The sequence below is a fragment of the Lampetra planeri genome, chromosome 1 (genome assembly GCF_965212315.1).
Source record: "Lampetra planeri chromosome 1, kcLamPlan1.2.h2, whole genome shotgun sequence".
In the NCBI taxonomy this organism is placed as follows: Eukaryota; Metazoa; Chordata; class Hyperoartia; order Petromyzontiformes; family Petromyzontidae; genus Lampetra; species Lampetra planeri.
Genome location: NC_136107.1, coordinates 26318162 through 26341054, shown reverse-complemented (window position 1 = coordinate 26341054; position 22893 = coordinate 26318162). Strand labels below are relative to the sequence as shown.

Below are 22893 nucleotides of genomic sequence, written 5' to 3'. Positions count from 1 at the left end.
TTAACTGTTACAGCCCTACCCCGGCACCTCCGATTAGCACGGTTGGCCACGCACGTTGCGAAAGAAGTTCAGCATACATACATAACTGCTTAGCGGACACCGTTGAGCAACTGTGATTTGTTTTCATATATAATGGTTTAAATAAGAACAATAAATATAATTCACGGCCCTGTGTTCAATCCAGTGCTAGATGAAGGCCTCGCCACGCCGTGCCGGTCATGCAGGTTGCTGGGTTCGTAGGGTGGTGCATGAACCCCAGTAACATTGCAGCAAGCGCTATCTCAAAGCAGAGTCGTGCAGAGAAACCGTGTCCAATTCGTTCAAATCTCTTTACACGATATAAAATGTAACCTTGAACAAACTAAATATAGCAAAATGACAATCAAACCCCGGCAGTGTTTGCGGGAATAAAGCCACGCTGGTTGAGAACACTCGCCTCACAAAATTAATACAATCGAACGCAATTTAATGGCATTTCAACAAGTTGCAAATCAACAAAGGGAAATGACAATTCCGCGTGGTTCTGCAAACTCGTGTGGTGCGGTGTGCCGCTGCTGCCGAGCATTGAAGCCGAAGTGTGGTTGGCATGCGGCCCTGGTGCGAGGAATTGAAATCAAAAGAATATTTTTCGATTTAAAGCTTTCGTGACTGCAGGGATTCATCGTCTTGGTTCTTTCGGTAAAGTCACGTAGAAGGGAAGAAAAATAATATTTATTTAGACTGGAGGAAAACCGATGAGCTATAAAGCTCTTCTTCACAGATGTCCAGTAGTTTTCGCTATTGTGATGGATCCCGTGTTACAATTCCACCTCCTTCCTCCCCAACTTCGTAGTCCACCGGTCTGAGGGGCCCGATGCAGTTGCACCGCTTGCACACTCGACAGCTGCTAGACCAGCGCCTCCCTCGGCGTACCTCGCTCCGCAGGATCATCACGGCATGGTTGAAGTGGTGGTGCTCCAGCGTGGCCGACGTGCCGTAGAGCTGGGCAAGAGCCGAGCCACTCCTAGGGGCGCCACGGAGAAGAGACACAGAGAGTGGGGGGGTTGGGGGAGGAGAGGGGGCGCAGGGGGGTGGCAGTTTGTCTCCGACCTCAGAACTAAAGGGGGGGGGGGGGGTCCCAATATATGTATGTTGTATGCTGAACTTCTTTTGCACCGTACTTAGCCAACCGTGCTAATCGGGAGGCACGGGGGAAGGACAACAAACTAAACATGGTGTGCTGCTGTGTGAGGACCTCGTGGCATTTTGGCCGGGGTCTCCCCCTACCGATGATTCACCGCTAAGGGGGTAAGGGTGAACTTTGGTCAGCCAAAGGGACATTTGGTGGTGCGGGGCACCCCTTGGATGGCGCATGGGGCCCTGGCCAGCCGCTGCTCCGCTCACTTTGCCTGGAAGGCATTGTTGGTGCCACGGTGGTCGAGGTCGTGGCACAGGCAGCCCACCATGAGCGCCAGCTTCTCCGAGTCGGTGAACACCTTGGATAGCGCCGCCGTCTGTGTGTGGGGGGGACAGCGACACGGTGAGCCGGACAATGACGGCCAGGGAGAGGAGGGAGGTTACGGACACCGGGAGAAATTATTATTATTCTTCATTATTATTACTATAGAATAGTGCGTCCTTATATAGTGCCCGATCCGAAAATACGAGGGGGACATCACAGCGACATACTCCACTGCTACGCCTGATGCGGTTATCTGGCTTGACCACCTGAATGCAATCCACATCGGCCGTACACAAAAGGCGAAGAAGAGATTACTATTCTTCTTTACACAGGAACACCTCATAAGAGTCTCAAGACTCTCCTTCAGGAGGGTCCTGTCAAGCTTTGGTAGTCGTAGTCATAGTCGCTAAGCCATCAATGGGCCGTTTCAAACGTTCCTCCAGGTGTCGCGATTGATCGCTCCTAGCCAGGCCTCAACTTCGAAAAAATCCAGGTATCACTGTAGTGTGTCATCGCAAATCGAGTACAGCAATTCACAGGTTAAATGTTTTAGCACTGGGGATGTTGGAGGCCAATGTGGGGTAAGATGGTGTGCGGTGTGCTTGTATGTGCAGAGTCGTCCCTAGGGGTTACGGCGAATCGGAGCGACCGCCCCGGGCCCTGGACTTTGGGGGGGGGGGGGCGCGCTTCAATGTCACGGTGTCAGATGTACCACTTCTGGTTTACTTTGAAGACGTTGGGGTGGCGGGGGGAGCTCCTCATGGTGTGATTTTCCCCGGGCTCCGTATCCCCCGCTATGGACGGCACTCTGTGGTGTGTGTGGTGTGCGTGTGGTGTGTGAGGTGTGCGTGTGTTGTGTGTGGTGTGTTTTAGGGGGAGTGGTAGTATAGTGGTTAGCGTGCTGTTGTACGAACCCGGCGTCACTTACGGCCAACACCAGTGACGATTATCTGAATCGGTCCTGGGCCCTCTCCTAGGTCAACTCAGCCTCAAATGAGCACCTGGTGCGATGTGTAATAATCGCCACTGGGGAGACAAAAGCGGCCGGGGCGTAGTGCTGGCCACCCGCCCTGTCGTGTGATGTGCCGGCCTTCATGGATGCTACTCGCTAACAGCACTTGCCCCAACAGTCTGTTAAAGGCTATACAGGGGGGGGTTTCTTTGTCTGCTCGTGATGAAAGGGGCCACCCCCCACCGTCATCATGGCGAACATGCACTGCGCCACGTTGAAGGCGTGCCGCCAGTTGTGGTACTGCACTAGGCGGTAGTTCTTCCTCACGGTCAGCAGCCACCGGCACAGCGTCTGTGTGTGGTGAGGGGAGGGGTGGCACACGCACAGGCGCAATGGGGTCAGGGTGACGGGGGGGGCTGCAGTGTCAGTTCGATGAGGGGGGGGGTGGGGGATTATGGCTGAGAGGCGGTGGGGGGGGAACCCCGACCACCCCCCCCCCCCGCCTCTTTCTTGAGGCTTGTCACGACGCGTCAATTCAACTAATATTACAATAAATATGAAGACAAAAATCCAAGTCCATCGCTCGATCTGACGCACTGTTTTTTACCCCCCCCTACCTGATCTCAGAGCTCTGCTGGCTATGACAGAGTTGGGTTTTTTTTTCTCCCAGCGGTGAGTGGTGGCCCCAGTTCAGGCAGTCACCTCCATCGAGGGGGTGGCTTATTTATTTATTGATCGCAGGCAACGTAAGCATCTTAGTACATCAATTGGGCACCACGGTGGCGAGATGCTAACTACCTCGCCTGGTATACAGGAGGTCGTGGGTTCGATCCCAACCCTCACGATGTCTGTATATTTGGAGTTTGCGTGTTTTCTCTCCCCGTGGTGGTCGCGTGGATTTTTCTACGGGTCCTCCGGTTTTTCCCTCCACATTTAAAAAAAGCGTATAGAGCATTTGGCTACGATACATTTTCACTTGAAAAGTGAATTCGATGAGCTATCAATCGTGGCCAGGTCTCTGCTGAAAACGAGCTACACATGTCAGTGGGCCTTACCTGGTAACATTAAAAATAGTTTAGTATAAATAGTTGGGCCAGGTGGCTCAGTGTTAGAACGCGTGGCTCGCAAATTGGAAAGTTCTCGAGTTTAAATCCTGGTGGAGGGGTTGACTGTCTCCTATGCGGCCCGGCACCACTTTGCTTGTTAGCGTATGCAGATACTCGGCTCTGCCCGAGGAATGTGGAATTTCCTATCGCTGGTTCAATAACTGTTAAACGGGATATGTGAGCAACGGCCCAGTGTTCACTTGAGCGGGAAATTACTGCATTTTGTGTTTTCAGTTTGTTGTCCTTCCCCCGTGCAGTGCGAAGAAAGTTGAACATTACACATACACATAAAAAAAGCGGGAGGCAATGTCGAACACAACAGTGGATGAAAAACCCCTGAAGTAGAGAGATTACAGTCACGTCACGGGGGGGGCGGGGGGGAGAGAACCTGGCGCGAGCCGTGACATTGCGGGCACGTTGCGGGCGTGCACCTCGTAGTCAATGCGGAACGTCTGCACGAGCCCGAGGTCGGTGAACATGCGCAGGGAGGCGGTGATCATTGCGTCGTGGTCCAGCGAGAAGTCGTCGAAGTGGAACTCGTCGATGCCAAGCTCGCACACCGGAGGGATCTCCACTGCCTACCAAGGAAGGAGGAGGGTGCAAGATGGGATCAGATCACGAATTTTACGTACTGTGTTAAATCGAACCTGGATCTTGATTTTGGAAATATTTTTTGTGACCCCTGCTCTGTATGGCAAGGTGATGGTTTTGATTGGGTCCTCAGATGGTTCTTTCCCAACGGTTGGGGTGAGAGCTTTACGGATTGTGTAGTCTTAATATTCATTCAGACTGTGTAGCAGCAGAGGGTTTTCCTTAAAACCCTCTGCTGCTACACCTCCCAGATTGTATGGCTTACCGAAAATCCATAAAGAAGGGACACCCCTTCATCATATCGTCTCCACCATTGACTCACCCACTTACAAACTGGCCCGATTTCTGTCTGAGACCTTAAAACCATTCACTGGTAAGACCACCTCAACTGTACTCAACTCAGCTCACTTGGTATCGTTTATTAAGGACACCTCACTATCTCCAGGTGATTTGCTCGCTAGTTTCGATGTGGTCTCTTTGTTTACCAACGTTCCTGTGCTTGACACCATTGCAATCATTGAAGATTTGGTCCAACAAGGACTGAATGCTGATGTACCGGCCCTGGTGAGACACTGCCTCACCAACACTTACTTCACCTGGAATGGAACATTCTACAAACAAGTTGAAGGTACCCCAATGGGTTCTCCCTTATCTCCAGTTGTAGCCAATGTTTTCATGGAAAAATTTGCCATCCAGGCATCCACTCTATGTCCGTCCTTGTGGAAGAGGTACGTAGATGACACGTTCGTCATCTGGCCATATGGCCGACCAGCTCTGGGCCAATTCTTCAACCACATCAATTCCATACACCCAGCCATCAAATTCACAAAGGAGGTGGCAAAGGATGGCAAGTTAGCATTCTTGGATGTTTTAATCGAAAAGAAACTAGATGGCTCAATGGGACACTGTCTACAGGAAAGCCACCCATACGGATGCCTACCTAAAACCAGACTCCCACCACCATCCATCCCAGAAGAATTCGCTCATCAAAACTCTACACCATAGAGCTCGATGTATTTCCGACCGTCATCACCTAGCCAGTGAACTGGAATACGTACACCAAGCTCTCAAGATGAATGGATATTCAGACTCCACAATCCGTAAAGCTATCACCCCAACCGTTGGAAAAAAAACATCTGAGGACCCAATCAATACCATCACCTTACCATACATAGCAGGGGTCACCAAATATTTCCAAAATCATGAGCAAACACAAGATCCAGGTTCGATTTAACACAGTTCGTAAAATTCGTAATCTGATCCCATCTGTGAAGGATGTGATCCCTGACATGCAATACCCCGGCATCTACAATCTATGCTGTCTGCAGCAGTAGTTACATTTGGGAAACTAAGCGACATGTCTCGGACCGTGTTCGTGAACATAAGGCAGATCTGAAACACGGTAGGACCAATACCTCGGCCGTGGCTGATCATTGTTTTAATGCGGTGGGCTCACATTAAAAAAATTTCTCTAAGACGAAGGTACTTTGAAAGCCAACTGGCTATCAACAAAGATTCGTTCATGAAGCCATCCATATATATAGACAGACACAATTTCAACTAAGATGGGTACAAACTGAGCAATAATTGGAAGGACGTTATCAACCAGTTTAAGTCATAATTGGTTATGATGTTCCCATCTTACCACCTTCCGATGTTGGTCGTGCTTTACGCCCATTTCAAACTTGCGCTTTCAGTCATTTCGCGCGCCGACCCATTGGTTGCAGCTCTGCGATCTTCCATTAACATGCTAATCTCTCTTTAACATGCTAATTTTCACCTGGAAGCCGTTTGATTGGTGGAAAACGAACCACCGCCGGGCTCGTTGCCGAACGCTTATATTATCATTGGCTGCTGACATTTGGGCTATGCCCATTTCAAACCCTTATAATTAGTTTCCCTTGGAAGCTAACCCCCCCTTTTCCTAAAGACGACCGCTTGCGTTGCGATCGAAACGTCGTACTTTTATGTTATTTTTGTAAAATGTATTTTAACCTATCTACATGACTTTACCGAAAGACCCAAGAATATTAATTCCTGCAGTCAAAAGTATTTTTTTACATTTTTAGAAGAAAGCCATTCGGGGAGCCGCGTGCCATTTACTGTAAGAAGTTTCCAGGAAATTGGAACTGCTATTTTGTGTCGGCATGTGTTTGGCAGGCATCATTACATAATGCACGGCAAAACAGACTCTTAAGAGTTCTCTACTAAAATGAAACACAACAGCCACCCGCGCCGATCTCAAACCATCTTTCTTTCGCACGACTGCTAATGTAGCTGTAGAGCAACAACTTCAATTTCACATTGTAGTGGTCAAGCCAGACTTCATTAGGAGCAGCAGAGTGCATCGCTGTGATGCCCCTTTGTATTTGTGGATCGCGGCATTGCGTCGTTATACGTTGTACTGTCTGTTCTGGATGACTACAGTCGCACACTACTACTGCACATTTTCCATTTGTGCATCAGGTATCCGCATCTGCAGCCATGGTTTGTGCAGTGGATGTGGTTTAGGGTAGACCATGTTCTTCTGAACTCCATTCAGCTCTCCCAAACCTCAATGGGGGTAGTCTCTAGCGAATTAACCATCTCGTGCACCGTGCCCCGCATGGTGGACTGCAACGGTGTGCGTGGCTACTACGCAATTAGAATGCATTTCCAACACATAGCACATACGAAAGGCGAGCGAACTCCGGTCCTCCTCCTCGGGTCGTCAGTGGCTTCTGGCTGGCCATCGAACAAAGACGGTGGTCACCGCATTGTGTGCGCTTTCAGGTGCGCTTCTGTGGCCGCCTGGAACGCACTTCCTTCCGATATCAGGAAGCCACTGGAGCTGTGCACTTTTAAAGCATCTGGATTGAAATCTCATTTCTTTAGAACACTTGTTTGTGTTTAGTTTGCTGTCTTTCCCCCGCACCACCGATTAGCACGGTTGGCTGTATACGGTGCGAAAAAAATTTAACATTCATATATATACACGTAAATTTTGGTAACACTTCTGGCAGTGGCACATCTTCACATCTGGCAATGGCACTTCCGGTTGAGTTTGAAGGCGTAGCAGGGGTGGGTGGGTGGGAGGGCTTGCACACAGTGCGAACGTGGTCCATTGTCTGAAACATCGCCGCTTACATCCGTCTTCCTTGTCTCCTGGCAGTGATATATATTTGATATATATGTAGTGGTGATACGCGCTGGGGTAGGGATCGTGTGTCAGCGCGTAGGGATTGGCTGTGTGTGTTGGTGACGCGCGCTGACGGTGGGGGATCAGGGGTCAGCGCGGGGTCATGGGTTGTGTGGTGGTGATTGGCTGTGTGCCGGTGACGCGCTTGAGAGGGAGTGATCGTGTGGCAGCGCGGCGTGATTGGTTGTGTAGTGGTAACACGCGCTGGGGAAAATGGATCGTAGGAACAGCGCGGCGTGATTGGTCAACTAAGGAGCGATGCTCACGTCGAGGTCCGCATACACTCCGTCTCCCGTGAGCGGGGACTATATAAGGGGATGCGCACAGGCGCACGGGGAGGAGAGTACCAGCGAAGACGGAAGACGGAGGAAGAGGCGGAACCCTGGGACCCGGAGCCGAACGTCCGTGAGAGAGCCGGCTCGTGGGACTCGGAGGTTGTGGCCCACGCCCAAGCCGGGGTGGACCTGTAGGCTTCACGGACGTTACGGAGTCAAGAGCAGTGTGTGTAGCCGGAGGGACAGAAGCTACACGAGTCAAGTGCAGTGTGTGTAGCCAGAGGAATAGAAGCTACACGAGTCAAGTGCAGTGTGTGTAGCCGGAGGAATAGAAGCTACACGAGTCAAGTGCAGTGTGTGCAGCCGGAGGAATAGATGCTACACGAGTCAAGTGAAGTGTGTGTAGCCGGAGGAATAGATGCTGCACGAGTCAAGTGAAGTGTGTGTAGTCTGAGGAATAGAGACCACTCGTTGTATAGTGACAAGTCAAGATTTAATAAAAAGTGTGTTACCCGTCAAGGAGTTTCCTGCCGTCATTCAATACTTCAACTGGCGTCAGAAGTGAAACAGTCTTCCAAGCATGGATACAAGGAAGACCCGTCGGACTCACGAGATTGACCGCGAGGATAACCTTGACGACTCGGGCCAGCTGGCATCGGGGGGTGAGGAAGAAGAAATGCCGACGCCGCAGGATCCGCCGAGGGCGCCGGACGAGCGATTGGGGACCGAAGCCGTGCTCCGCGAGGCGCACTCCCGTCTGGCGGAGCTGCTGCTCGCCGCCGCGTCCATCCTGGCGGAGATCAGCACGTCGGGAGGAGCGGGGACGTCGGTGGACTTTCAACAGGGTCGCCCCGGGGATTCCCGCCAAAATGACTGGGGGATTCCCGCCCTTTCTACTGCGTGGCCATCTTTTGGCGGGAACGGCGAGCACCACGTGGCGGCGGTTCTCCAAGCGCGCCCGCTTACGTCATCGATGCGCGCTGCGGACCGCCATCAGACACCCGCCATTGGGGCCGCCATCTCGCACACCGACGGAGCGGCGGAGAGGAACCACGAGGCAGAGGACGCCTTCATCTTTCAACAGCGCCTTCCAACATTGTCAGCCTTCAAGGCGGATGGCGGGGACTGGGCCCAATTCCAGCGCAGATTTCTGGCGCATCAGGAGATGTCCGCCTGGGCCGATGCTACGGCGCTGCGGGCACTGCCTGCCATGTTGGACGACAACGCGCTCGCAGCCTTCACGTCAGCACGGAGGTCGGACCGCTCCACGCTTAAGGCCGCGTTGGGTCTCATGGCCAAGGTCTACGGACCTCCCTCGGCGTGTCGCCATCATTTCTACGCAAGGCGGAAGGCGGACACGGAGACCGTGCTCGCCTACCGGACGGCGTTGTTGGCTCTCGCCGACGCCGCGTTCCCTCGTATGGACGAGGAGGGCCAGGACACGATGGTCTTGGAGCAACTGCTCAAGTTGGCGCAGGACCTGGGGGTCCCCATCAACACGGCCGACGAGATCGATATTTCTTCCTTGCGGGTCGCAACAAGTATACAGGCGCACGAGGTCCTTCAACGTAAACAGGGGGTCGTCTGCAACGCTGCCGTGGCCTCAGCTCCGGGCCCGGTGGTCACCGAACCCCAGGTTGTCAGCCCACGAGAGGAGACGTTCACCACGGGACGACTGGGGGACTGGAGGTTGGGGGGTCGTTCGCCTCTGCGATCGGCCCGCAAGCTGGAGCAACCGAGATCTCCGACGACCCTCATCACGTGTTATAACTGCGGCCTCCGGGGCCACGTGGCGTCCGGTTGCCGCGCTCCACGTCAGCGCGCCATGGGACCTCGGCTGGACGACGACCAAGGCCCCAAGTCGTCCCCACTAACCCCGGAAAGTCGCGCACCTCACATGCTCGGCCTACATGCACGACACACATGGGCCGTCGCGTTGCGGCGGAGGAGAGCCGGTTAGGGTTCGGGAATTCGGTTCGGCGAGGGGGGTTCGGCGGGGACCGGGGGGACATTACATGGTCGGAGTTGGGGCACAGAATAGTGGCTGCCTCGGCGGGATCATCCGTCGTTACGGGATTCATTGATGGGGTCGAGGTCAGGGTGTTAGTGGACACGGGGGCGTCGGCGACTATTATATCGGACCTCATTTACAACATTCTCCCCGTCCAATGTCGACCGCTGCTCCCAGTGGACGTGCCATTTTACGCCGCTAATGGGGGATCGTTGGGCATTATCGGTCAGATTAGGGCGTCCATTTGCATTGGAGATATAAAATTGTCGGGACCCGTTTTCATTTCTTCTTCCTTGGCGGTTCCTTGTCTATTGGGCACTGATTTTTTGGCTAAAATGCCCGTTAAAATTCTCATCGATCAGCGTTGGATTGAACTACCATCGGGTCGCCGTATTTCATTTTTGACGAACCCTACTGAAATTCGGACGGCGTGCGCTACGATACAAGCGTTAGCGACACAGACCGTGCACGTGCCCCCGGGTTCACAGATGTTAATTCCCCTCCGGTTGCGGAAACCGTGGGTGGAGGAGACCTCGGAACAAGGCATGCTGTTGGGTCCTTCAAATAGGGCTGTCGGGGGTCTCGATTTGTCGGTGGCTCACACTTTGGTTCGGGCTGACAAGGACCCGTTTGTGATGGTTTTAAACGCTGGGTCGCGGCCGGCCGTTATTCAGCAGGGCACCGTGCTAGCTTACGCGGCACGGATCCCTGCGGAAGAGCGGCTGGTTGCGCAGGTTGATCCGAGCCCCACGGGGAACATTACAGCGAGGGAGGACCTTGTATGGGTCGATTCGCTGTGCGCGGACTCGAACGATTTGTCAACGGTACAGTTGGGTGCGCTGCGGGCGTTGCTGATAGAGTTTTCTGATGTGTTTAGTAAGCATAAGTATGACATTGGGTGCACGAACCTGTTACGCCACCATATTGAAACGGGCGATGCGGCACCGGTCAGGCAAAATCCCTTCCGACTGAGTCCTACTGAGAAGGAACACGTTCAGTCGGCCGTCAACGATATGCTGGAAGCCGACATTATTTCGCCTTCTTCCAGTCCTTGGGGAGCACCTATTGTGCTAGTTAAAAAGCAGGACGGGTCCTTGCGATTTTGCGTAGATTTCCATCGCCTGAATAAAATCTCTGTGGCTGACGCGTATCCGCTCCCCAGAATGGACGAGTCCCTCGATGCATTGTCTGGTGCGCGATATTTTTCGACTCTTGATTTATTATCGGGATTCTGGCAGTTGCCACTCGACGACGAGTCTAAACCTAAGACAGCGTTTCGGACTCCAGGGGGCCTGTTCCAGTTTAACCGGTTACCCATGGGACTTCATTCCGCTCTCGCGACGTTTCAGCGCCTTATGGAGTTGGTTTTGTCGGGCTTGCAATGGGATACGTGCTTGATTTACCTTTACGATGTCATTGTTTTCAGTAAGACGTTTGAGGAACACCTCCAGCGATTGAGAGGGGTGTTCTTGAGAATGCGAATGCATTTCGCCACCATTGCAAAACCCTTGCACGCTCTAACGGCAAAAGGAATCAAGTTCCGATGGGGACCGGAGGAGGAGGCTGCGTTCTGCTCCCTCCGGGACGCCTTGGTGGGTGCCCCACCCTTGCGTTATCCTGACTTTGCGAGTCCCTTCTTGCTAGACACGGATGCTAGCAACACGGGCATTGGGGGGGTGCTCTCGCAAGTCGTTGGAGGGGTCGAAAGGATGGTCGCCTATGGTAGCAGGGTATTGTCACCGGCGGAGCAGCGCTACTGCGTCACCCGTCGCGAGCTGCTTGCTATTGTTTTTTTTGTACAACAGTTTAGACCGTATCTATATGGCCGTCACTTTACGGTCCGGACGGACCACGCGGCGCTTCAGTATTCATTGAGGGTCGCCCAACCCTCGGGCCAATTGTCACGGTGGTTGGAAGTCCTCCAGGACTATCAGTTCACGACTACATACCGTAAGGGGTTGCGCCACACAAACGCCGATGCCCTGTCGCGATTGTCGCCTTGTCACAAATGTGCGTGCTTATCGGGATCGGCGCGCTGTAAACCGACAGTTGGGGAAGGTATGGGGGCGTTGGCTGCGACCGCGGGTGCACCAATCGGGGATGTTCCCGCTACCCCTGAGGGAGAGGACTCGCTACTCTCACTGTCGCTGATTGAGTGGGGCCGTCTCCAAATGGAAGACAGCTCCCTGCTAGCATTGCGCCGCAGGGTGGGGGGTCCCGAGGAGGGCAGGGAGCGAACTGGCTTCTGGGTACTTAAGCAAGGCCTATTAATGAGATGGGATAGTTTGTCTCGGCGGCACGCACTTGTGGTGCCTTCCGCTGTGAGGGGGAAAGTTGTCCTGGCCGCACATGAACGCCTCTTGCATTTGGGAGTGAACAAAACGCTTGCTCTGCTTCAGCGTGACTATTATTGGCCGGGGATGGGGAGTGACGTGGTAAATATTCTAAAGGGGTGTGTTGATTGCGCCAGGCGGAAACCACCGCCCGTGGCATCTAATCCACCGCTGCAATCTATTCAGGTCTCGCGCACTAACGAACTCGTTTGCGCTCGATATTTTGGGGCCTTTTCCAGTCACGCCTAGGGGAAATAGGTACCTGTTGGTGGGTGTCGAATATTTTACCCGGTGGCCTATGGCGTGGCCACTCGCCAACCAGTCGGCGGCGGCTGTGACGGACGCCTTTGTCCAGGGCTACGTCCTGGACAAGGGGGCTCCCGAACGCTTGCTGACCGACCAAGGGAAACATTTTTCAAGTAAATTGCTGCAAGAGGTGTGCGACCTATTGGGTACTAAGAAGGTGCGTACCTCCCCGTACCACCCACAGACGGATGGGATGGTGGAGAGACTCCACAGGACTTTGACTTCTATGCTGTGCCAGCAGGTGTGTGAGGCACATGTTGATTGGGACCTGCAGGTCCCGGGGGTCCTCGCCGCGTATAGAATGGCCCCCCATTCAGCAACGGGATTTTCCCCATTCTATCTGATGTACGGTCGGGAAGCCGACTCGCCCATGGAAACGCAGCTGGGCCTACCCGCACCACGAACAAATTCGAAATTGGCTGAACATATTAAATTTAATATCCATAAGCTGACAGAGCGGTTGTGTGCACAGAAGGTGTCCGTGCACGACTGGAAACCTGGTGATAGGGCCTGGCTGCATTGCCCTCAGGCACCTTTGGCTACGTCGCCTAAATTGTTGAAGCCATGGCGGGGACCCGTGGAGGTCGTGCGGGTTGCACGCCCCCAGTGCGTTCAAATAAAATGGGGGAAAGCGTCGTTGGTACGTTCACCCCTCCCGACTGAAACCGTTCTCGCCTCCATATGGCCTCCCTTTGTGTCGTGAGGGCCGAGCATGTGACGTGACCGACGACCTGAGGGGGGAAATGTCTCTGCCTGATCCTCACGTGTCTCCGCCTGATCCGCTCCCAGGTGTCTCGGAACTGACAGCTGCCGACCACCGGCGGCCGGATCTTCACGGCGCGACCGGTCCTTCCAGGCCCGATCCGCGCCGTCCAGAGCGGCCAGAGCCACCGGACGGTCGTCAGCGTCCCGTTCCATACGACGGACCGGCCAGGCGGACTCGCTCTAGGTCACGCTACTTGTTGTGATCTACCGATTGAGGAGGCGAGGCGGCCGGAGCGCCTCGTCACTGCATGTGGTCGCAGAGACACTGGACGCGTTCATTTTCTGGAATTCGCTTTTATTGTGTTGTTCGTCGGGCTGTACATAGCTTTTTATCTAGTTGTTGTTGTTGACTTTTATTGCGTTGGTTGTCGATTTGTACGTAAGTTGTTGAGTTGTTGTTGTTGCGTTACGGGGCACACTGGGGGGTGGGGTTTTCTCGTGTTGACGTTGTGGTGTGTTGTTGTTTAGCAGCCGGGCCGGCTGCGAGCTATGTGGGAGGGGGTGATGTAGTGGTGATACGCGCTGGGGTAGGGATCGTGTGTCAGCGCGTAGGGATTGGCTGTGTGTGTTGGTGACGCGCGCTGACGGTGGGGGATCAGGGGTCAGCGCGGGGTCATGGGTTGTGTGGTGGTGATTGGCTGTGTGCCGGTGACGCGCTTGAGAGGGAGTGATCGTGTGGCAGCGCGGCGTGATTGGTTGTGTAGTGGTAACACGCGCTGGGGAAAACGGATCGTAGGAACAGCGCGGCGTGATTGGTCAACTAAGGAGCGATGCTCACGTCGAGGTCCGCATACACTCCGTCTCCCGTGAGCGGGGACTATATAAGGGGATGCGCACAGGCGCACGGGGGGGAGAGTACCAGCGAAGACGGAAGACGGAGGAAGAGGCGGAACCCTGGGACCCGGAGCCGAACGTCCGTGAGAGAGCCGGCTCGTGGGACTCGGAGGTTGTGGCCCACGCCCAAGCCGGGGTGGGCCTGTAGGCTTCACAGACGTTACGGAGTCAAGTGCAGTGTGTGTAGCCAGAGGAATAGAAGCTACACGAGTCAAGTGCAGTGTGTGTAGCCGGAGGAATAGAAGCTACACGAGTCAAGTGCAGTGTGTGTAGCCAGAGGAATAGATGCTACACGAGTCAAGTGAAGTGTGTGTAGCCGGAGGAATAGATGCTCCACGAGTCAAGTGAAGTGTGTGTAGTCTGAGGAATAGAGACCACTCGTTGTATAGTGACAAGTCAAGATTTAATAAAAAGTGTGTTACCCGTCAAGGAGTTTCCTGCCGTCATTCAATACTTCATATATATTCAATCGACGAGTACGCGTGAACGCAAACCGTCCATTGAAATCCCGTCGCCGCCCGCCGCGGTGGGAGCTGTTACCTTCAGCATGTCTACCTCGGCCTTGGTGCAGGTGGCGTGGTAGGACAGCACCTGCAATGGGGACAACGGGGTGGGGTGAACGTGACGGTCAACGCGGCGTTTAGCACAGTGGTTCTCAGCGCTTTTATTTGGCTACTGTGTACCCCTTGTTGTATGTGGACACATGTGAAGTAGGATGGACAACAGGAAAATTCAAAGTGTGTTTTTGCTGTTCGGAAAAATGTAAGGAACCGGAAAGAGAGGTAGACCTAACGAAGATTAGCTTGGACGACGACATTAAGAGATTGGTGCCAGAAAGATGTGCGCACCACTTGAGTATATTGGCACAAGACAGAGGCAAGTTTAAACAAATGACGAAATGTGCAGTGGACACCTATGGGCTATTTGCCCATGGATCGTGATGATGATGATCCCTTGTTGAATTTTGTTTCAACCGAGTACGCCCCTTGCATGACCCAATATGGTTCTGAGAAAGAAATGTATAAATCACGAACATCAATATTGTAGCCAATCGTCCATTTTGTGAGGTATCTCTCTCGGAGTCGTTCTCTCTCTGAGGCGTCCTATCTCTCTATGAGTCATCCTCTCTCTCTCTGAGGTGTCCTCTCTCTGAGGCATCCTCTCTCTCTGAGGTGTCCTCTCTCTCGTTCTCTCGGAGTCGTCCTCTCTCTCTCTATGAAAGTGAGCGCATACTGTGCAGCGGCGGCGGCACAGGGTTACAAGTTGAAGTCATTATTATTCATGCTGATCTGAGCAGGGAATCACGTGCCACAGGGTCGTTTCTGTGCTAAAGCGGTGATGATTCACGCATCTCAACAAGTTTCTTTCACCTGCTGGTGAAATAAAATATACCAACACAACTACTCAGCAGCACAATCAGAATCTTTATTTATACTGGGGGAATCTGATGAGCTATGAAGCTCTTTTTCACAGATGTCCAGCAGCAATGGGGTGGGTGGGCATGGGGGGGAGGTTTCTTCCAGGATTTCTGTCAAAATGTGCGGTGATAATTGGGACCTGGGCCACCACAAGACCTGTCCATAGGGTATGGCGAATCAGGGTGACTGCCCCGGGCCCCACGCTTTGGGGGGTGGGCGACCGTGCTTCGACGTCACGGTGTCAAATGTAACACTTGTGCAACCTCCCCCCCACCCCATGGACGGCCGTGGCCGCCACCACGCACAGGTTTAGTATGTACGCTGAACTTCTTTTGCACCATACGTAGCCAACTGTGTGCTGCGCTAAATCGGTGATGCGGGTTAAAGGCCAAGAAACTAAACGCAAAAAAGCAGTTCCAAAGAAAGGAGTTTTCAATCTCGATGATTTAAAAGTGACATAGCTCCAGCGGCTGGCTTCCTGGAAGGAAGAGCAAATGCGCCTGGGGTCTGGGAAAGAGCGCGTCACGCGTCAACCTTAATGATCAATGGGCGGCGGCGGTCGGCACTCACATCCAGAGTTACCGACTGCTTGGCGAAGGACTTCTTCACTTGATTGTACATGATGGTGTTATTGATTCCCAGTCCACAGAAGATGACAAAAGCCTGGCGATAAAACGGCGCACGACAAAAAACAGAAATCAACCGTAACGCTTTGCCCCGCGTTAAAGTTAAACCAACACAAAAATGAAGAGAGAGAAGGGGGGAGGATAAGTGCACTGATTGACGCCTTATTTCGTGAGAGCAAATAAACAGCGGTGGAAGAGGAGAGAAGAAGAAGAAAAACATATATACCTCGAAAAGCCTTTGATCATCGTCGTCAAAAGGCTTGCCATCGATCCGGTTCAGAATCTGCGCCACACCTGCACACAAAAGCCACCACGGGTTTATATTCCAAAGTGCCTGGGGTTCGATTCCTGACTTAAATTAAACTAAACAATTTTTTTTATTTTACCAGGTAAGGCCCAGTGTAGCTATGTAGCTGCTTTTCAGAAGCGACCTGGCTATCACAAATGATAGCCCAATGAAGTGGCTTATCATGTGGAAACTTATATCAGGCAAAAACTGTCCATGCACTTTGAATAGAATGTGGAGGGGAAAACCGGAAGATCCCGAGAAAAATCCTAATAGACAGCAGGCGTCTGGGTCGGGATCGAACCCCCGACTTCCTGTATACCAGGCGAGGTAGTTAACATCTCATCATTATTAGCGACGATGCTTGCTGGGATGACACACTTGTGAGCATACCAGCAGTCAACAGCAAAACCCCAGTCGATCGCGCTCACAGGCCAGCAGGTTGTCGTCACCACCACTCCCGGCTCCAACTTCAGACTGTCCTCTTCAAGATGGCCGCCTCACCAATACACCCGGGCACACCGCGGCTGTGACGCAGTTTGAATATCTGACACCCTACGCTATGTTTCTTTTTCACCTGACACTTTTCTCAGCTCCCGAAATTTTCCTCTGTCACTACTTATCTTATTCCATGCCCCAATGGCCCTCACTCCAGGAAACCAAATGTTCTAACTCGCATTCTGTAGGCCACACGGCCGCCCTGCGTATCCCTCGCTCCTCGTCCCTCCCCTGTCACCTGGTTCCCCTTTCCCAAGTTCCATCCACTCCTATCAATCCAAACCCCTCACCGATCAGGAGATACCCTGCCCACAAACCATCCCTGCCCCCAAACCACAGTGGCCCGGGCAGTCAGAGACACCCAGCCACAATCTCACGGGGAGGCGAGCGATGATAGCCCGTGAGATGCGACTCGCTAAGCCCCAACGCACCCCCAAGCACTGCATTATTAGCAGGCGTGGGTGAGCGAGCACAAACAATGGCTAATGTAACATTGGACAGTCTCAATCCACTACTGGTTGAATGCCTCCCCCACGCCATGTCGGTCCGGGGGGGGGGGGGGGGCGGGGTTGTCTGGTCATACTTCACCATGCTGTTTAGTGGGTGTCGATGTTGCCAGGGTGGTTAACCCATGACCGGTTCGGACGCTGGCCACCATGGTCGAGAATTGAACTCAGGTGGCCGAGGTTACAGCACCATGTTCGCCACTCAGTTCCATTTTCATCATCATCATTATCACCACCATCAGCCGAGGTCAATCCACTGCTGGACGAAGGTCTACTCCAAGCTGCTGCCACCAACCACTTCCTGCGATCCCGCTATGTGAGCAATCCACCCAGCACCCGCACACGAACGGATTGAATCACTCCATCTCCTTCGGTGGGGTTCGTCCTCTTGAATGCGGGTCATATAGTTACCATACTCAGTAGGGGGCACAGCTGGTGCGTATGCCAGTCATCTCAGTCAACCCATGGCACCGCTGTGTCTGTCCCATGACCCCTCCTGCCAGCGAGCCTTCGACACTTCACGTGGCCCTCAGAGTGCACCTCGCCTGGCACAGGCGCCGTGTTGACGGAGCTCGAGTCGGCGAGACCGCCGCACGTGTGACGGCGAGAGACTCCGAGCCGCTATTGAACGGCCACTTAGGTGGCTTTCACCAGCCTCCCCCGGGCGTCCGCTGGGAGCTGTCAAATGAACACTGCCACTGCGAGCGGCGGTGGAGGAGGAAGCAGGAGGCAGTGCCGTCTCGGCAGGAATTAATTAAACTCCATCAAATGGGGAGTGTTTCACAAACTCCCTAGGAAAACGCACGCTTCGACTTCGTGACCTCATTGAGCTCAGGGCATCTGCGTTTCTCCTCCCAATACTGCTTGCCAATCACCTCGCTCGCAAGCAAAAGGTTGTGTGTCCAAGTCCCGGTCGGGGATCGACGAAGGTTATTATCATCGTCACCGTCGTCCGCATCAGCAATGATCAATCCTCTGCCGGATGAAGGCATCCCTCTGCACGCAAAAGCCGTCTGCCCCCTCCCTGAACGATTTCGCAACGCGGCGATCGATCGAGCCTCCTCCTGCACACCCGGGGGGAGTGGAGGGGGGAGTTCGTCGCCGACAAGGCAGAATCGTTCCTGAGCCCGTGATGCACGGCCCTGGTGATTGGAACTCTTCATGAAGAATGAGTGACGGGTCCTGGGGAATCTGTTAACTTGACCACGTAGCTCGGCGACAGAGCGAGCAACTCGCAATCACAAAGGGGGGGGGGGTTGACTTAGCCCATCAACCCACTGAGGTCGATTAAAATCACAACCAATTTGTGGGGAAGTCTATACCGTGTAGTGATTAGTCTGTTCTGTTTGCGTTATCCATTGAGCGATGATGGGCATGAGGGCACGAACGGGACTTACCGATGATCTCGTGGCTGCTGTTCCAGATTGGCACACACAGCACCGAGCAGATGTGGAATCCGGACATTTGGTCTGCGAGCTGTGTCCAGACGCATGCACACATGCACACACGTACAAGTGGTATCGTTGTATATATGTTTGTTGAACCTCTTTCGAACCGTACGTAGCCAACCGTGCTAATCGGAGGTGCGGGATAAGTATAACAAACTAAACACAAAAAGCAGTTCTAAAGAAATTAGTTTTCAATCTAGATTTAAAAGTGCATAACTTCAATGGCTTCATAACATCGTAAGGTAGAGCGTTCCAGCCGTCCACAGAAGCGCATCTGAAAGTGCATGGTGCGGTGACCGTCTTTGTTTGATCACTAGCCAGAAGCTGCTGCTGCAAGGATTACCGATGTTAGCATACTCATGTACCATGAGTGAGTTTCTACTGCTCATCTCACATTTATAGCCTTGACCCAGTGGTAGAAACTCCACATCCATATGGCGGGGGGGCGAGTCTATCCATAGGACAAACACATTTTTGTGATATCCCCTTGCTTGACCACCTCTGTTTTGAAAGACTGTGTTGATGATTTCGGTGGCACCGTTAGCTGAGCTCGAATCGTGATTGGTAAGTTTGCCCATTCCAACCCTCTGTGGGAGGGTCGCTTAACCCACCATCCATTCGAATCAGGGTTATAAAATAATAATTAAGTACCGCTTTGTGGGAAAGTCAGCGGCAGTTGTCTTATTGAACAATTGGTCCCTACCATAGCAATGTGGAATTTCATACGTTGGCTTAGGATGTTAGATGAGCACTGCTCCGAAGCAATATCGATTTTTATTAAACTAAACAATTTTTTGTTTTACCAGATAAGCCCACTAAGCTATATAGCTCTTTTTTGGAAGTGACCGGGCCACAAATGATAGCTCAATAAAGTGGCTTATCACGTGGAAATTTATTATTCTAAATGTGGGGGGGGGGGGGGGGGGAACCGGAGGACCGAGATGAAAATCCACGTGACCATGGGGAGAGAGACACGCAAACTCCAAATGTACAGGTATCAGGGTAAGGATCGAACCCGCAACCTCTTGTGTACCGGGCGAGGTAGTTAACATCTCGCCACCATGGCGCCATATTATTATTAAAGGTAGCAAAGCAGAAGCACTTGACATCAATAAGACAAAGCAGCAGCTGCAGAAAGAGGGAGAGGTGAACTCAGGTGGGAAGGTGAGATGTGTCAAGCACCTTCATCGCGTCTCAAATCCATGAGCGCAGAATCTTTGACCGAGCTCTCGGAAGCGCTTTCGCTCCATACGCCACGGTTTTGTGCGGCCCAAGGTCCGGCGTTTCGCTCCTAATACTGGGAACGTCTTCAGGAGCCCATATGGGGCGAGCTCACTTCTCTGCGGGGGCTCCCGAAGCCCGCGGAGCGAAAAACACCGGACGGGGCTCGGTGTGTCCAATATCGAAATCTGAGATCCACACCGCTCCGCCGCGGCGCGAACCTATGCGGTGGTGGTGGTGGGCCTCGACTCGGTCATTGGCAGGTGAGTGGCGGTGGTGGAGGAGGAGGGGTGGGCCGTTCGCTCACCTTTGTGTCGAAGCGTGGGTCCTGGTAGACGTCGCTGATGTTAACGGGGAGGCCTGTGGAGGCCACCAGCTCGGCGATGCTATTGTTGATCAGCCAGTCAGAGCGCGTGGCCTTCTCCAGGCTGCCTTCACACCGGGGGGAGGGCAGCCGTTACGTGACGTACAAAGGTGACAATGTCTAAGTACGGCGACAGCTTTGCGCTCCCGATGACGCTGCCCCCGGCGAGTTTGTCGGCTGCCGCGCTTCTGCAAATGTCGTTCGGCCGCATGCGAGACGTCAGACATCATCGTACGAAACGGCAGGCGGTGCAGCACCACAAGCGCCCCCCCCCCCCCTGCCGAGAGCTGCTTCAACGCGCGTGAACGCACGGTGAGCCGAAGTATCGACCGTGATCCTATGAACGAATCGCGATGCGTCGTCGCACCCCGAGAGTGCACGATTAATGATTGGCCTTGGCATGAACTGTTTAGTGCGAGGCTGAGAGCAGTGCGGGAATTGATGTGGCGGAGGGGAGGAGTAGGGGGGTTGATCAGCAAAGTTGATTTCACGACGTGGGCCATGAATTGATATTGGTGACCGCATGCACACTTGCGAGGCCATCCCTAATGGGGTAAGAGTGCAGTAGGAGGAGATGTATGTACAGTACGTACGTATGGGTTAACTTATTTTGCACCATACGTAGCCAATCGTGCTAATTGGAGGTGCGGGCGAAGGACCGCAATGAGATGGTGAAGTCTTGCCGTGCGATACTTTGATGCAACGTTTGGTAACGATCAGCTGGGGAATGAGACATCATCACCTGCTCTCCGTGTTGCCGCTGCACTTGGGCGACATCAGTTCGAAGGTTTTGCTGAATTTGACGACCTGCAGAGAGGCAACGGGCATTCAACGATTTTTTTTCTTCTTCTTCCAGGACTACAATTCGGACAGAAATAGTTTTGAATCATCAAGTGGCTTAATGCACAACAACAACCGTCATTCGCCACTAAGTGGCGGTGACGTCACCACAGCACTTAATGCCAGGCTATGTGCACTTTGAGGCCACGTGCAGTGTCGAACGCTCGCTGACAGGAGATCACGAGACAGACCTAGGTGCCATGGATTGACTGACCAAGATGACAGGCAGATGCATCACCTGTGTGTTTGTCACAATATGACAAACACTTCGAGCCAATTAGGACTGTAATTCACAAATAAATAATTTGCCTACTCTTCTTATTAAGGGATACATGCCCGTAAAATACCATGGTGTTATGACATACGTGGACTAACTGCCTCTCTCCATGCACGCTGGGATGGCAATAGTGCAAAGTCAGTTTCATGCATGCCATCAAACTATTCCATAAACAACCCATATTTTTTTTACCGTACATAACTCCTTTCCCATTCGGAGACGTCTGCAAGTTGCAGGGTGGGTCGTGTTCACTGCTGAATCTCGGATCGCGCAAGCGGTTGAGCGTTAATTTTATTGAGACATTGTACTCGCCGCAAAGAACCGTAGCGACACGACCGCACTCTACAATAGCTGGCACCAAACTGTGCCACATGCCCTCCCGCATGGCCTTTTACTTCTGATTCTGGTCCAACGACGTATGTGAAAAACTGATGACGTACACATACGTCATTGGAAATTGAAAAGGGATCATTATCTTCACAATGTCACGATCGCCGCATGTGTTATAGGGACGATATCGGAACATTTGACCGTGAGGTTGCCAAATTTGCGGAGCCGCCTGCTCACCGGCGACGTGATGTCCTCCAGCAGAAGCACGGAGCAGTGCTCGCACTTGAGCAAGGCCTGGGCACGGTGCATGATCTTGTGGACAACCTTCTCCAGGTGTGTCTGCTCTTCGAACAGGTCGTTGACCACCTCCAGCAGGGCCTAGAAGTAATTCCGCGTAGCAGGCCACCCACTCCCGAATGACACTTTGTCACTTCCATCATTCACCTGGCCTTGTAGCACAAAGGTCTAGCTAGGTGGCACCGGTGTTGAGACCAACTGACTCATCATGGGAAGGTTACACTTTCAAAAAATGTGGTTCAGTTGATCACCTCGGCCCATCATCACTTTGGGGTTCGATTAAAGATTCATAATAAAAGGGCCTTTGTCCAATCGGCTGCCGAATGAAGGCCTCCCCATGCTGTCAGTCACGAGGGTTGTTTGGCCATACTTCACCACGCTGGTCAGTGCGTGTTTGTGAAGGGGGACCCAGGAGCAGTTCCGATACCACTCACCACTCATGTAAGCCATCGCCGGGAATCAAACTCATGCGACAACACTGCTCCTCCAACAGCATTTAAGGGGTCAGCGTAATGAGCTTCCCTTCGTGGAGAGTAACATTCGTGGTGGTGTGGACAGACTTGGTCCTGTCATGGAAATATAGAATTGTATTCTCACTGGCTCCAAGCTGCCAATGCTCATTTGAGTAGAGGGAATACTTTGACTTGAAACCATAAACATGCAGGGAAAGGAATTCCCCTTCTCAGATTAGTGTATGGCACCAAAGAATTTCAACATACGTGCCACATACATACATATATAGAAACAGAAGGCAGAGACATCGCTTTTCAACAATCAGCGTTTACAAATTGAAAACATGGCTCGAGAGTTGTTCTGCCCCATGGCAGGTATGGGGGTGTTGATTACACAGGAACTTCCTGATATGGTGTTGAGTTTGGTCACGTGACCAGGAAGTTACGATTTAACATTCTCTAAGCCATGAAGCAGGGTGTCAGCCATTACACGAGTACAAGGTGGAGGCACAAATAGCGTCTCAGTGAAGACAGGTGC

General features: G+C 52.8%; 1 protein-coding gene across 1 annotated transcript in view; it reads right to left on the bottom strand.

The window, feature by feature from the left end:
• The window catches only part of PDE11A (phosphodiesterase 11A), a 94794-nt gene that overhangs the window by 26041 nt on the left and 45860 nt on the right, over nucleotides 1-22893 (bottom strand). The window contains exons 4-14 of the mRNA XM_078597654.1: nucleotides 21844-21984; nucleotides 20902-20966; nucleotides 20103-20223; nucleotides 18524-18602; nucleotides 16063-16130; nucleotides 15781-15873; nucleotides 14333-14383; nucleotides 3931-4077; nucleotides 2637-2744; nucleotides 1384-1493; nucleotides 913-1003 (exon numbers count right to left, since the gene is read on the bottom strand). Coding sequence (XP_078453780.1) covers nucleotides 913-1003; nucleotides 1384-1493; nucleotides 2637-2744; nucleotides 3931-4077; nucleotides 14333-14383; nucleotides 15781-15873; nucleotides 16063-16130; nucleotides 18524-18602; nucleotides 20103-20223; nucleotides 20902-20966; nucleotides 21844-21984 — 1074 coding nt within the window. The remainder of the gene's footprint in view (nucleotides 1-912; nucleotides 1004-1383; nucleotides 1494-2636; nucleotides 2745-3930; nucleotides 4078-14332; nucleotides 14384-15780; nucleotides 15874-16062; nucleotides 16131-18523; nucleotides 18603-20102; nucleotides 20224-20901; nucleotides 20967-21843; nucleotides 21985-22893) is intronic.